Source organism: Mus pahari, chromosome 4, assembly GCF_900095145.1.
Source record: "Mus pahari chromosome 4, PAHARI_EIJ_v1.1, whole genome shotgun sequence".
NCBI classification, from domain to species: Eukaryota; Metazoa; Chordata; class Mammalia; order Rodentia; family Muridae; genus Mus; species Mus pahari.
Window position 1 is genome coordinate 90,443,948 of NC_034593.1, and position 17,137 is coordinate 90,461,084.

The 17,137-nt window shown below is 38.6% G+C and overlaps 1 protein-coding gene across 1 annotated transcript in view; it reads right to left on the reverse strand.

Annotated features, from left to right (window-relative positions):
* The window catches only part of Man1a2 (mannosidase alpha class 1A member 2), a 133,750-nt gene that overhangs the window by 81,835 nt on the left and 34,778 nt on the right, over positions 1-17,137 (reverse strand). The window contains exons 3-5 of the mRNA XM_021195475.2: positions 14,215-14,311; positions 8,600-8,718; positions 6,162-6,242 (exon numbers count right to left, since the gene is read on the reverse strand). Of these exons, the coding sequence (XP_021051134.1) occupies positions 6,162-6,242; positions 8,600-8,718; positions 14,215-14,311 (297 nt within the window). The remainder of the gene's footprint in view (positions 1-6,161; positions 6,243-8,599; positions 8,719-14,214; positions 14,312-17,137) is intronic.

A 17,137-nucleotide genomic window follows, 5' to 3' on the forward strand; every position in this document is an offset into this window, starting at 1 on the left:
GTTAATAGAAAAACTCTTTTTCTGAGAAAATAACACATCACATTTATGATAATAACAAATCAGCAGGAAAGAGTAACGCTGTGAGGACAGTATGTAACCCTCATATATCTCCCTACACCAGAAAATGGGAAGCATGTAAAACATTTCTTATTCTAGTTACACCTCTAATACAACAAAAGCACTTTGTTACACTATAAATTATAGTCAACTTTAGCTCAGATGAAAGGCATCTACTTCCTATTCGTTCAGCATCAGATAATGCCAAATACACCAAATACAAATTATTTTTCTAGGATGCATTTATTTTTAGCACAAATGCAGATTCAATGTTGAAGCCACAGAAACAGGTCTGGTGAGGACTTCCAAATCAAAATGATCACATATATTAATGTAAGTCTACTGAATAAGAAAGTCAGGAAAAAATGCATGCCCTTACCCCTGAGTGAACATATCTGAAGAATTTGTGTTATTTATTTTCAACTAAGTAAAAATCTTCACTACCCTCACAAACTTCTGGTTACTGTTACCAAGTTGGTTCTATTAAGACACACACAGAAAATGACAGGCACATACAACGTGAAGTGCTTCCAGAGACATGGTGAAAGGCCTGGTCTAATACGTGGACTTCATATGCTGGCGCACTTGTGGGGAAGGGTAGAAAGTCACCCTAGAAGGAGGAAATAAGTCACAGGACACGTGCACTTGGGTGCCCTACTTTCTCCTGGCTTAGTCCTACATTCCTTTCCTGGCTTCCTTTTCTACACTGTCATGCCCTCCATGCTAAGATATTCTAAAACCTCCGAAAGCATTGACAAAAGAAAATCTTCTGAGTTCTACCTCGCCACAGAGGCAAGCATCTGTGTCCTCAAGCACGATACAGGTACTTGCCACCAACCAAACCGGCCCACTCTCAAGCCAACTTTGATACATGAGGAAACTTACAATACAAAAGGTAAAAAGCTTCATAAATACCAGTCAGGGGAGGGGGAGGCATGCAAGGTAAGAAACCAAAACTCCGATTTCCAGACCCTATGTGCTCCCTCCACCTGTTTCTTCTTTAAAGTCTGAGGCTTACATATACAATAGTAGAACTATATGGTAGCAACACGTATTTCCTTAACTATTTGGTTTTATCCATGACGTCAGCAACCAAAATTTCAATGTTTTGCTTCAACTTTTCTGCAGAGAATCTAACATGGAAGAATTAAGGCTGAAGTTTCCCTCTCCTAAATCTTCTCAAATTAATTTTGGTTCTCATTACTGATATGAAAATTAATCAAGTATATCAAACACTCACACATAAAACAGTACTTCCAGATAAATAACAATCTCTAACTTGGAAAAAGATCTAAACTCAAAGTCTTCAAACGTTCCTATGTTCTTCCTCTCATTTTTATATAAAAGAACCAAGAACTGCTATCTTCAAAAATCACCAACAACAGAATCCCTTAAGCTCTGCTAGATGACAGCACACACCTGTAGTACAGTTACTCAGATGATGAAAGCAAAAGATGGAAATGTTAGTGACCTCAGCAACTCTGTGAGACTTGTCTCAAATTTTGTAAAGGGGCTGGTGAATGAATCTGGAGAAACTGCTCAGCAGTTAAGAGTACTTGTTCCTGACTGAGAACCCACATGATGATTTACAAGCATAGTAACTCCAGTTCTAGAAAAGCTAAAACCATCTTCTGACCTCCTTGGTACCAGGCATGCAGTTACATGATCCATATACATGCATACATGCAGGCAAAACACACAAATCAATTTAAAGGGGGTGAGAGAGCTGGTGTATAGCTCATAACTAAATTGTTTGTCTCATACAATGTGCCATGGATATAGTCTCTAATACACTAAATATACAATACAATAGTAAGTCAATTATAAAGATTAAAATATCAAATATATTTTTAAAGTAGGCATATTTTTTTAATTATTTTGAAAATATATTTTAAAAAGAAATTACAAACCAGTAAGACAAACAGAAAATCCTAACAGTTGTATAAAAATGGCAGTAAGGGCTTCAGAGATGGAGCGTATTACTCTTCCAGGGACTCCTGTTCAGTTCTCCAGTTGGGCAACTCATGCTGGCCTATGACTCCAGCTCCAGGGAGTCCAACATGGACACACACAGGGACACACTTTAAGTCTAAAACATCAAGGCATTATGGGTGTCTATTGCCCTGTGTCTAGAAGCTCCCATGAAAACAAGTTGATGCTTCTGGCTAATCTGTACTGTCTCTTGATCTTACTGGGTCAAATGCTAAAGAAAAATGTAGCTAAGCAGGCTCTGCTGCAAACAAACACTCCTCTTGGCTGTACATAAAGTATAAATGAAAGGATGGTCATGTAGAAAATCCCCAGAAGCAGTCTAAGAGCAGTGTGGCCCTAGCTACAGAATCCTGGCTACTGTGATCAGTCAGCTAAGTATCACAAAGGTGGTCACTGCTTTGGTGAAGACCTCCCTTTCCTAGCTATTGACCCTCTCTAAAAACAAACAAACATAAGCCCCTGATCTTCCATCCAGTTCCCCACCAACACTCGGATGGATCCTTGGAGCTGTGGGTACCTCCCCACATCCACAGACTCCATGCTTCCAGTCTGTCTTTCTCATGCCTTCAGAGAAAGACTGGCACAGAGGACCAGACTCGGCCTCTTCCCTCAGACTAGCTCATATGCCCAAAGTCCTCTTCTACAGTCTACTCAACTTCCTTACTCTGCTGACAAAGGACTGAGTAGGAAGAATAGCAAGTGCTGTGTTCTTTCTTCCTTCTTCCTCTGCCTGGCCTTCACCATGTGTCCAGCAGAGGGAGAGGAAGGAACTCTTTCTATAGAGTAAGAAAGAGTGGGTAAAGTAGAAATTTCTGGTTTCTTTTGGAGACTCGGGTTATAATGATGTTTTGCTGAGGCGGACAGGTGAAAGGGTGTTTTGCTAAAACAGACACATGAAAAAATGTTTTGCTTAAGCAGACACATGTGAAAAGATGTTTTGCTATAGCAAACATGTGAAAGGACACATAATGTTTAGAAAGAATATAAATATGACCCCACAGACAGTGGGAGCTCGAGAGTTGGTTTGCCTCGCTCCACCTCACTATTCTTTGCTGACGACATGCACGTGTTGGTTCTCCTTACACTGCGTTGCTGAGCTTCACCTGTGATGTCTTCAGAGAGAGAAACTTGCCAAGACTTCTGAGGTTCCTGCAGCTTCTTTACACTGGCTACAGATTCAGATGAGTTCTTCTAGAATGAACTGCCCTTGCTGATTAGTGTGTGGTGTCTTCTGAGTGGGCTGAACTACAGTTGCTGAATTATGTTTGGTGCTTGCTAGTAGACTGGACTGAGAACAACACAGACTAGAATCGCCCCCAAAGAACTATTTCTAAATAGGTCTACTTCCCCTTATCCTAATAACCTTTTGTTCCCACTGACTCTGCTGGGTGATGGGCTAGAGGGGAGGTTGAAACCTTGTTAAAGTAAGTTGTGAAAAATAAACACCTACAGGTGGGTAGTTAGATCAGTCTCAACTGTAGCCTCACTTACTGCCCTTAGCATTTCCTGATTCTTTTTTCCTGCTCTGTCCTTCACCTTGAAAGAAACTGGGAACAGTTCCAAAGGACAGAGTAGAAGTAACAGTGATTTAAATTTTATTAAGTAAAGCTTACAAAACTCTATTTTAGTTACAGCTTCATTTTATACCATGACCTTGCCACAGAGCTTCAAAAGTAGTTTGAGCATGGTCACTATGGGTGTATGGATCTCTGGGTCTGCTATTCTAGCTTCCCCCTTGACTGGCAGAGGGATTATTATTCAGGGTTTTCTCTCTGTGCCCTGGAGCAAAGCTGGGCTCTGGATCTAGACTTTTAATCTTGCAAAGAGGTTTTTATTCAGAACTAGGGAAGGGTGGAGTTTATAGCTCACACTCTTAGTTCTCCTAAGATCCCCAGAAGTTTTCAGTCTTCTGGATTGAGTCTGTAATTTTTGCTACTCAATCCTATCCTGATACAACCTACATCCAACTAGGACATCTGGGTTTTTCTCCTTCCCAGATCAAGAGATGGCCTTCTTCAGAAAGCTTTGGGAACTAGATTGTTCCCCAGGAAGATGAGACCTCACCTTTCTTCTGGATCTAAACCTTCCTCCTTGCAGCAGTGTTTAAAGCCACCTCCCTAAGCTGCTCTACTCACTGACTGTCAATTTCCCGTGAGGAAATGAGACCAATAGCTGGGCATGACTGATGGGGCATCATCACTGTGTAAGTGTTATACACTGCTCTGTGCAAAGACAAAATACATTATATTTTTTAACCACGTTATAGCTACCAAAAAATTTGAATATATTGTTATAAAATGTGACAGTAGGGGAAATCAAAGCTTAGGTTACCTCATAAGAAACTTCTACCTTTTAAGGAAAATAATCAAGTTTACACAAACCTTACCAGAAAAAAAGAGAGTGCAATTTTAACAAACTAGCATTACTTATGCAAAATACACAAACTGGCAGACACAAAGTATTAAAAGATGAGGGCTGGAGAGATGGCTCGGGGGTAAAACACTTGTACAAGTGTGAAGGCTGGAATTTGAACTCTCAGAACCTACTAAAAAAGCAGGGTAGGCATGACAGCCTACCTATAATACCAATGTGTATACAGGATTCCCTGGGGCAAACTGGCTCACTAAACTCGTCAAATCTCTGGCTTCTGGTCTGGAGTGAGAGCAAGCAAGACAGCACTCAACACTAACTTCAGGCCTCCACATGTACACAGAGAATAAAAATGTTTGACACTAGAGCGATTACCTGACTCCAACCCCCCAGGACCCACAGGGCAGAAGGGAAGAACAGACTTCCTCCAAGCTGTCCTCTAACCTCTACACACGAATATACATGCACACCCCATCAATCAATCAACAAATCAATAAAAAAACATAAATGTGGTTTAAAAACTAAAACATACAATCATCCTACTATATGCCAAAATAATTTGATAACAAAACATCCACTCCTAATGGGGAAAGTCTAGCAAACTTAGAAGTGTGAGACAATATCTTCAAGATGATAAAGGCAATAAAAATAATAATAATAATAATAATAAAGCTAACATTTTGCTAATAGTATAAAACTAAATGCTTTCCCCCTAAGATCAAGAGCCAGGCAGGGATGCCTACTCTGACAAATCCTATTAAACTTTATAAAAGACATCTTAGAAATGCATTAAGGCGAGAAAAATGCTCTTCTCTACAGAGAAAAATAAGTCAACTCTTTTTACTAATAATATTGTTCTTCACAAAGAACATCCCTAAAAATCTATTCTATTTAGAGCTTCCAGAATTAGTGAAGCTAGAAAAATCTAGAACAGACTCCACACATGTCCTATGACCTCCATACACATAGAGTTAAATTTAACAAATTTAATGTGTAGTAATAAAAACGTTTTATGGGCTGGTGAGATGGCTCAGTGGGTAAGAGCACCCGACTGTTCTTCCGAAGGTCCAGAGTTCAAATCCCAGCAACCACATGGTAGCTCATAACCATCGGTAACAAGATCTGACACCCTCTTCTGGAGAGTCTGAAGACAGCTACAGTGTACTTATATATAATAAATAAATAAATCAAATAAAAAAAAAAAAAAACGTTTTATAAGAAATACCAAGAAATAAAACCCTTTAAAAAAAAAAAAAAAAAACTAGGAGCTGGAGAAAGGCTCAGTGGTTAAGGGCACTGGCTCCTCTTAGAGAGGACTTGGGTTCAATTCCCAGCACCCACATGGAAACTCACAACTGTCTGCTTTTTGCCCAGATCCAGGGGATCCAATGCCCTCTCCTGGCCTCCACAGGCACCAGGCAGGTACATGGTGTACAGAAATACATATGGATATAAGATTCCTACACATAAGTATTTTTTTCAAAAACCTAAATAAAATTCTAAAATAAAAACAAAATGTTCATAAATCAAAAGAGCCAAAACTATTTATCCGCCAACTCTATAAGCTTATAAAACCCAACTAAAACTTTAATTTTGTAAAAAGCAGTAAGTAAATTCTAAAATTTATATTAAAAGGAAATCTTTAGTTCAGTTGTAGTCAAATTACAAAAACATTTTCTTCTACACCATTCATATATCTTCTAATCAAACAACCAAACAAACAATTACTTGACCCTACTCACTTCCTCTCCTGACAGGTAATATGCAGCGAGAAGCCCTCCAATAAAGCGAATGTTAACTTCAAAGACAGACACTTCCGAATTCTGTGGAGACAAAGTAAAAATACACACATTACATATAATACTTCACAATTTTCAAAGTTCTTTTTTTTTTTAGTAGCTCACTGGTTTCTCATATATAGTGTGTTTTGCTTTAATACTCTGCACTTTGATTTCTCATGCCACAAATCCTGACTTCCATTTGTTAGCTCACGCAAGTTCCTCTATTGTTACCACCACAGCTTCCTAACTGCCAAAATCAATGGGCCATTTGATGTACCCTACACAATCCTGTGAAATTATTCCAGGATTCACTACCACTGACTATTGTTGGCTCCTTGTGAAGGCCTCCAATTCCTTAATAATGAATCTCAAATCTAAAAAATAAAAAAATAAAACTCCTCTAATGATTCTATTGCATTTAATTATTATAGCATAAACTCTATTTCTATCTCTTCTCATGAATTTTTTAGTACTTTGTTAGTACCTAATAACCTAATAATTATTAAAGGAGATGCCAAAGACCAGTAGAATTATTGTTAATAAATTAAGACTGTTGAAAACCCACTCCTATGTCAGAAACCAATGTTGACATTCACAGCACATATACATCAAAATGAAGAATGGATATATAGAAATTTTAAAAGAAAAATAAATATAGAAGTAGAAGAAAATTTGACAAGCAAACTTAAGAAAGCAGATAATGTGTAAGAATAAAATAAAAATTCTTGTAATAAATCAATTATGAATTTGAAATTTCTCTAAAATGTAAATTATTTACAAGAAATGATCATAAATAAAACTAAAAGGCAGACAAACTGAAGCAAATTTATCACAAATATTTACATATGTAATACACAAACTATTTTGCACAATTTCAAGGTGGAAGGAAAGAACAGACTCACAAACTGACAATCTCCACTCTATCATTTTATCACACTGATGCATGCATACATACATAAATATAGTACTAAGTTTTTATAATGAATGCCAATAGATAAAAACCCTTTCAAAAGAACTAAACAGAGGCTGGAGAGTTAGTTAGTGGTTAAGAACACTGACTACTCTTCCAAAGAAACTGGGTTCAATTCCCAGCACCCCTATGTCAGCTTACAACTATCTGTAAGTCCAGGCCCAGCGGATCTGATACCCGGGGAATAGATAAAACATTCTAAATAGAGCGTTCAAATGCTTATATTTAGGCTTAGACACTAGGGCATTTCTAGGACCAGTGAGTGGCTCAGTAGGTAAAGCATCTTCTGTGAAAGCACTTGGGCTGGAGCTCGAATCTCTAGCGCTTCCATAAATGCCAAACAGGAATGGGAGTCCTCCACATAATCCCAGCAAACAGGCAGAGCTGGGAGAGAGGGGATCCCCAGAGAAAGCTTGCTAGCTAGACTAGCCAAACAGGTAAACGGGTTCAGGTGAGAAACCTTGAGTGATAGATGAGGTGGAAAGCAATCAGCCAGCAAGGAAGACTTCACTAACATCAAGCACTGGCCTCCACATCTCCACATGCAGCACTGCTGTGGACATCCAGCTACCCAGATGGTCACACTGGCTGCAAAATTATGAATGAGGTCAAAGGAGTCCTGGACATTTGTAGAAGTGAGGCACGTTCCCTCCTACACCACAGAAAGACTGCCTGCCTTCCAGTCACATGTGCACAGCTTCCTGGGCTATTTCTCAGAAACATCACATTAATAAGAAATTCCCCAATAGTTAGGAATGATAATAATGATAATAATAATAATAGGTGTACTCTATTATTCTATCACTACTATTATAAATATTATAAACTAAGTATTATAATGTAAAGCAGTTAATTAGTTTGTTAGACTAGTTCATTGCTTCTCCCTCAGTTATTATGTCCTTAACTGGTTTTAAATAATTGCAAGAAAAATGAAGAGAGTGAGAAAAGATGATAAAAGTAACAAAACAAATGATAATCCCAAAAGAAGTTCAACAAACTGCTGAGACCATGTTCACAGCACCACAACTCCTATCTTTACCTATTAGATCTGCTTTAACAGGACAGCATTCACCATATGCAGTTGATAACTAATAGAAATTTTCTTCTCACCTTCCTGGAATCTGGAAAGTCCAGGATCAACAGCACCAGCAGATTCTGTAACTGGTAAGCACCACTCAACTGATTCACAATGGTACTTACATGACCTTGCACGTAAAAAGCAAAGTAGTTCTCTGAGAACTACATTATAAGGAACTAATTATATCCATAATAGCTCTGTCCTGATGAACTCATCACTACACAAAGATCCTTTCTAGTTCCAACACATGAGTGATTAGTATGAATTTAGGAGGATACAAATATCCAGATCAGAGCATTAAACTGTCCTTTTATAGTTAAGGGATTAGATAAATTGCCAAGGTATACACACCACGCTGAAATCAAGGTTTTCTTCAATCCATCTTTGCCCATCCATGAATTCATCATGAAGCCCCATGATATAAAGGGTATCCAAAGCATCCACTATGGTGGCACCCATCTGTGAGCTTCCTATATTTAGGAGGAAGAAACAGCTGTTGTTAAAAACATCCCCTTCAGGGACAGCAACCCCATAGGAAGAATAACAATATCTACTAACTGGATCCCTCAGAGCTCCCAGGGACTCAACCACCAACCAAAGAGTAATGGGTGGCTCCATGGTTCCCACTACACATGTAGCAGAGGATGGCCTTATCTGGCATCAGTGTGAGGGGAGGCACTTGGTCCTGTGGAGGCTTGTTGCCCGGGAGAAGGGATGCTAGAAGGGTGAGGTACAAGTGGTTGGGTAGGTGGGAGAGCACCTTCATAGAGGCAAAAGGGAGGAGGGAATGGGGTAGGGGGTTGCAAACTGGGAAGGGGGGCAACATTTGAAATGTAAATAAATAAAATAATTTTTTAAAATAGAAAAAATCCCCTTCGTCTATGTTCTATTTTTAATTTTGTACATATTAAGAGTAAATCAAAGATTACTTTTAAGTAATGTCATTGCTTACTTTTCTATTAGACCAGGTAGAAACAGTTTGATAGAGTTTACAAAAGATAAGATTGGGGGAGCAAATACAAAAGTAAGTGAAAACTAACATTATCGTCTCCTTGTTTTTCTGTCTTGGTCAGAATACGCGTATATACTTAACTAAAGTATGAAATATGTCTGAGGAGGGTAATGATTCAAGAAAAGGGGACTATTCAAAATGACGGGGTAAGACACAACATAAGCCATGTCCTTCTGGTTCAAATCCATAGAAGGGGGGATTTCTATGTATAAGAAGTTCATAAGACTCATATAAATAAATCTTTTTAAAAATTCATAAGACTAAATAATTATAATAAATTGTATTACTTTTTTTGGTTTGGTTTGTCAAGACAGGGTTTCTCTTTGTAGCCCTGGCTGTCCTGGAACTCATTTTGTAGACCAGGCTGGCCTCAAACTCAGAAATCTACCTTCCTCTGCTTCTCAAGGGCTGAGATTAAAAGCGTGCATCACCATACCCAACTATGTTAGCACTCTTTAATAAAAAAAGAAAGTAGCAGGTAGAGGGAAGAGAAATGATGAAGTACAATAGGGAGGGAAATCAAAATACAAGGGACTACCACATCTAACAGGCAACCCTAGTCTTTAGTTTCAGAAAGCAAGTCACGAGGAATTAACTAAGCGAAGCAACCCAATGGGTGCTCAGATCGGCCCTGCATGCAGGACAAGAAGGAAGGACAGCTTACTGGACTTTCTTCTCTTTCTTCCTTTTTCTCTCTCTTGGGGGTGTGGGTAAAACTAATTTCCCTCTCAATGGCCTAAAACTACAGACACAAATACCTTTTGATCTTTGTCCTTAAATCACATACCTTTTTTGTTCAAATGTCCCTAATAATTCCCTCACCTCATCAATAATCTTTCTATTAATTAAACAAGAATACAACACCCTGATAATATGTCTCGGTTTTCTCCAAACTCAGTTCATGCCAGTATCATCCAGAATGTCCATCTGCAGTTATTACACACAACATTTTCATTTACTTTTCTTGATCCTCAGCTGTTTTACCAAGATAAAGGCTTTCCTCTCATATACTCGTCTGAATCCATCTAAAAGATAACTGTTAGTACGCTCTTCACACTTACTGAACTCCTTCCTCTAAGGCCTGCCAGCGCTGCTGTCCCTCCTGTGCTGCAGCAGCTATGCTCCTAGTTACTGGTCATCTCCTTGTCTACGCTGCACAGTGCATACATACTCTGCCCACACCATCCAAGTTACTTACACAGGGTAGATCTGTGCCATAAATGAAGAGCTAAGGAATACATGATGAAAATGAAACCAGTGTTTGCTAGATAACATAAGATTTCACCTGGAAAAAATGCTAAATAACTGGAATCATCTATGTGTAAACTAACAGAAAAATAACTGCAGATGTGTAACACAGCCAGGCGTGGTGGCACATGTTTTAATCTCACCCAGCACTCAGGAGGTAGAGGCAGGGGAATCTCTGAGTTTGAGGACAGCCTGATCTACAAGTTCTACAACAGCCAGGGCTACCCAGGGAAATCCTGTCTCAAAAGGGTGGGGAGGGAGTATTATATAACAGTTTTTTAATTTATGGGATTGTCAAAAGGTTCTGAAAAAAATAGTAACTTTAAATTTTTACTATTTAATGAAGACAAACAAAAGTAAATGAACTCTCAACACTACTGAGAAGGAAAAGGACCAGAAAGCATGAACAACAGAGTCAAACTACCAAAGCTAAGGGCAGAAATATATTAGAAACAAAGAAGAGTATCAAAAGAACTAATTTGAAAGATGTTCTATAAAAAGAATCATATAATAGATCTATTCCTAACCTAGTTTTTCAGAAGGAAAGAAACAAACAAAACATCAAAATAGGAAATAAAAAAGCAACAAGATAAAATTCTAAAAGTCTTACTTTATTTTCACAATAAATTTCAAAATCTTAGATTAGTGGGACAGTGATCTGATTATATGTGTGAAAAAAATATTCAAAGAGCCACTCACTATAAAATTACCACACATTCTACAAGTTTCATGAAATAAATTCTATTTCAATGTTAAGACTGACAGTTCTACTCTATACAAAGTGTTACACAACTAATTTTGAAAATAGCAACAGCCGGCTGCCAAACCAAAGCAGAAACACAGTACAAGAAAAGTATACATCTGGGTGTCGTGGGTGCACACTTATTTTCTTTTTTAAATAAGTATTTACTTATTTTATGTATATGAGTACACTGTAGCTGTCTTCAGACACACTAGGACAGGACATCGGATTCCATTACAGATGGTTGTGAACCACCATGTGGTTGCTGGGAATTGAACTGAAGACCTCTGGAAGAGCAGCCAGTGCTCTTAAATGCTGAGCCATCTTCCCAGCCCCTGTGGTGTACACCTTTTAAATCCCAGCACACAGGAGCTGAAGTCTCACACCCAGGTATATAGTAAGACCCTTTCTCAAAAATGAATGGACGAATGGATGGATGGATGGATGGATGGATGGATGAGAGGGAGGGAGGGAAGAAGGAAGGAAGGGATGAGGGAGGGAGGGAGGAAGAAGGAAACAATCTACAGAATATACCTCATAAACATGAAAACAAAAAATAACAAAATATTAGCCTATAAAGCCCTAGTTAAATCAAAAGTGAAAAAATACTTCTATATGTACATATATACATATATGTACAAAGTCAAAAGTAGCTTTTAAAAAGCATTGCAAAGTCAAACTTAAATCAAAATCCCTCTTTTTAAATGCAAAAAGACCTTTAACATAACTCCACAAAAAAAATCTCCAGAATATCAAATAAAAAGCATCCATGCAGCCAGGAGGTAGTGGTGCATGCCTTTGATCCCAGCACTCCAGAGACAGAGGCAGGCAGATCTCTGTGAGTTTGAGGTCAGTCTGATCTACAGAGTGAGTTCTAGACAGCAAAATATACACACAGAAAAAGCTTGTCTCAAAACAAAAAAATAAAAAAAAGCATCCATGTTAGTCAATCATGATGGTACAAATCTGTAATTCTAGCACTTAGGAAGCTGAGGTAGGAAGATATTAAGTTATAGAGCAACATAAGCAAGCAAGACTTTGTCTCAGAAAAATCAAAGGATTCATTCTATTAACCATGTCTGGGTAGCTAGGACCAGTGCTAAGCTATGACCAGCAGCAGGTCTCTTCTACTCTTCGTCCTCTGCAGCAGCAGGCCCAGAGAGGGTGAGACACATGACTACATCATTTAGAGAAAACAAGAATCAAAGATTCTAAGAAATCCAAACACTTCCCTGATTCTACAAATACAGTATAAATACAGTATAAAGACATGAAACCCCAAATGCTGAGCCTATCCTTCTAAGAAGCCAGCACATAAAGGAGGAGGGGAGGGGGAAGCCTGACCTGAATCAACTCTACACCAGAACGCCACTGAGGTGACTGAACTGGGTTTAGTTCAAGTCATTTTGAGATAGGTTTTCTGTCATCTGCGAAGTGCTTTGGTGGCAAGGACTAACTAGTGAGGGCAGGATGTACTGATTTCAGTTATCACATGAAAGAACCATTTACAATAAAAGCTTAGGGAAAGACATGTTTTAGGTTAACTCCCTGAAACCTGTAATACTGTGAGTTAAAGTTCAATACCTGTCCACTCATCCTACAGTGACAGAAGACAGATTGAAGAAAACTGTCTTAGTTTTTGTCTGTTGGTTTGTCTGCTTGTCTGTCTGTCTGCTTGATCTACAATTTTAACTCTACAAAGTCATAATGAAATTTGGAGTAACAAATGAGACAACTGGGTAAAGGGAAAACTAAGGGCTTGGGGCAAGGCTCCGCAGGTAAAAACACTTCCTGAACAAGCCTGGCAACCTGCATCTGAGTTCTGGAACTCCATAACAGAAGACCAGAACTGACCTCCACCCTGGGGAGGAGTGAGGGAGATGTTCACACACACACACACACACACACACACACACACACACACACACTTTCTAATTTAATGAAGAAAATCCATATCTGCCTCTTATTTTCTATACATGTTTATCCTCAAATCCTTTAAAACTAAGGCTCATTGGCTCAGGGACAGTCTCTGGAAGATAATTTAAGTATAATATAAAATATAAATATAAGTCTATGTCTTTAAGTGGACCATCATTCGTGAAATCTACAAAAGCAACAGGAACTTTTTTATCCGTAACACTTTTACAGAGAGAATATACTCTATTTCATTAAAAGATACAAGCTAAATGAAATATATTATGAAAAATATGGTAACCACTGACTAGCTACAACAAAATGTTTTTCTTTTCCCAACATAACTAAATTTAGAACAATTCTTTTTGTCTGTTTGTTTTTGTTTTTTTGAGACAAACTTTCTCCTTGTAGCCATGGCTGTCCTGGAACTTACTCTGTGGACCAGGCTGGCCTTGAAGTTGGAAACCTGTCTGCTTCTGCCTCCCGAGTGCTGGGATCAAAGGCGTGCACCACCACCACTCAGGAGAACAACTTATTTTTTTAAGACATTTATTTTTACCAATGGGGGGGTGGAGAAAGAGGAAGGGAGGGAGAGAGGGAGAGAAGGAGAGAGGGGGAGAAGGGAGAGGAAGAGAGAAGGGAGGGGACCATAATGTACCTCATCACTCTTGGTGTGCTCCATCTTAGACTTCTAATAGCACACTGGACTCTCTAAGCTGTTTCCTTTTCCTTTATGAATATCACTAGTAGTACTTTACCATCTTGAAGGGGAAAAAACTGCAAAGAGATATCTACCTTTCATGACATTAAACAAAAGAAAATGCATGAGGAAAAAACCTTCAAAATACTTAAAGATATAAAGTACTTATGTGTAAATAGAGTATCTAACACAAAGCTATGTATTTCAGTGCAACTAGAACTAAATCTTGACACCAAAACAAAAAGTTCATATTATAACTGCACAGGAACAGAGAACTTGGAGAGTACTTTTAAAAGCCAGATTTTGTTTTAAAAGAAAGGGTGGTGGGTAATTCAAAGAAGTTACCTTACCGAATATGTTAGTGGAATGGCCTTTCCTTGCAATAGGCCTAAGTTCATTATGTCCCCATCCGTATGTTCTGTAATTATCCCAGGCATGTTTCATCATCTGAGAAGAGAAAAATTGTAATACAGCAATTGAAGCTATCCACAAACTGTTTTATTCTTCATATAATTTAGAGTTGGGATATTATATTCTTACCCCTTCTGCCATGTTTCCTACATTACCATATGTCTTAGTCAGGGTTTCTATTCCTGCACAAACATCATGACCAAGAAGCAAGTTGGGGAAGAAAGGGTTTATTCGGCTTACATTTCCATACTGCTGTTGATCACCAAAGGATACAGGACTGGAACTCAAGCAGGTCAGAAAGCAGGAGCTGATGCAGAGGCCATGGAGGGATGTTCTTTACTGGCTTGCTTCCCCTGGCTTGCTCAGCCTGCTCTCTTATACAATCCAAGACTACCAGCCCAGAGATGGTAGGCCACCCACAAGGGGCCTCTCCCCCTTGATCAATAATTGAGAAAATGCCCCACAGCTGGATCTCATGGGGGCATTTCCCCAACTAAAGCTCCTTTCTCTGTGATAACTCCAGCTGTGTCAAGTTGACACAAAACTAGCCAGTACACCATATTACTCAATTAACATTTGTTTCAGTATAAAAACACACATACCTACTGTGCTGGCTACTCTGATGTCAACTTGACACAAGCTAGAATTATCTGAAGGGAAGGAACCTCAAATGAGAAAATGCCTCCGCATCTGTAAGGCAGTTTTGTAACTAGTAACTGATGAGAAAGAGTTCAGCCCGTGGTGGGTGGTACCATTCCGGGAATGGTGATCCTGGGTTCTGTAAGAAAGCAGACTGAGCAAGCCAGTAAACAGCACCCTCCTGACCTGTGCATCAGCTCCTGACCTGTTCATCAGCTCCTGCCTCCAGGTCCCTGCCATGTTTGAGTTTCTGCCCTGACTTTCTTTGATGATGAAGAGCAATATGGAAGAATAAGCCAAATAATAAATAATCCCTTTCCTCTCCAACTTGCTTTCTGATCATGGTGTTTCATTGCAGGAACAGGAACCCTAAGAAAAACAACTATACTTCAACTTACACAACAAAGCATTAGGTGTAATCAGAAAGTTATTTGGAGAAAGAGGGGTAGCTATCTGGCATTCTTTCCTTTCATAAAGTGCTAATACTTTGGGGAACCGCCCCTCTTTCTTCACTGTGATAATGACTGGGTTGTCAATCAAGGGGCCTTGCTTCTGCTACCAACTAATCCAGCCTGACTCTACAATCTCTTACCTTTAGAACAGAGATCAGATTTAAAGTGTTACAAAAGCACAAAGGCAGTCCTAGGTAATATGGAACCAAATGGCCATGTCTGTATGCCAACTAAAATTGATTTTTCAAAAACAGGCAAATGAAAAGCTTTAGCCCACATGTAGTGAGCTGCCAAACCTTGCTCTCAGTCATAGTGACTGGATGGTCATATGGATCAAGTAGGTTAATCAAGTCCTTTGTATTCATATTAGTCTAACAGTAGGGAGCAGAAGATTACCTCATTTAGGATCTCACGGGTCTATATAATTCAATCCTGGTAATGGCTAACTCTCTCGCATCAAAGAAAAACCAAGTAATGAAAGAAAAGAGGCAAATACAAATGCATTGTTACAGACTTAGAATCAGTCATACCTAATGCCCTTCTTTGAAGCCATTAAACTAATAAATATTCTCTATCAGCTAGCATGAGTTCAGAGTTTTACAACCTATGTAGTTCTGAGCTACACAACAACATTTAGTATAACAGTAAACTGTGGTGTATCATTTAACAACATACCATTCATTAAACCACTTCAAAACTTGCTTTATGTAACCAGTATAATCAAATACCAAAATTAGGCAAAAACATTATAAGAAAACTCCAGACAAATACAGACAAAATTTCTTCTAAAACAAATATTACTGTATAAAGAAAATATGTTAACATGATTTCATGTACCCAGACATATAAGGTGAGTTTAACATTTAAAAAAAAGTAAATAAAACTTACCATATTAACAAAAAGTTAAAAAAAAAAATCAATTATCTGATTTTTTTAGAAAAATATAGAGAAAGCATTTCACAAAATTCATTATACATTCATGATATATATAAAAAACACCCTTAAACTGTAATTACAAAGAAATATCCTCAAACTCAGAGGCCACCCTGAAGAGACCTGAACTGACCCAACATGCCTAACAGTTGAGTAGTAAGCACTTATGCTCTAGAGTAAGCACCTAAGTTACTCCGCTGATTCTCACCATTTCTTTCAAAAAATAGTTAACAGAAGGACTAGCCTGTGCAGTAGGCTAAGAAACAGAAATAAACCAAAAGAAAAAGTACCACTATTCAAAAAGGATGACTATGTAGAAGGAAAATCTGAAGTTATCTACAAAAAAAGTCACTAGAAACAGTAAGTCAAAGCGAGCCTGGTAAAGGAACGGACAAGCTGAGCCCGTGCACTGCTAAGCTAACCTCTACGGAATCCGGCAAAGTACCGAGCCGAGCCGTAAACCCCCTTAAATGCACATGATTATCAATCTAAATTATTACATATGTAAGAAAACATTTCAAAACATTGTAATGACATCTGAAAATGGATAATTAAGGTATGTGAACAAAAAGCTGTCAAAAAAAGTATGCTCCCAAGACAAGAATACTAAGCAGCCATTGTGTAAAACAGACCACAGTGACAGGCAAAAATTAACATGTCCACCCATCTTCACTCATCAAGGGTAGGGTTTACAACACTAAGGCCAAGGGTGATGGCATCAGGATGGAACATCAACTGAGCAGGCTAAGGAACCACTCAGGAAACAACCCGGTTATGTCAATGAGAATGTTTTCAGGAGGCTTCACTGAGGAGGGGAGACCAACCCTCAAGGTAGGTG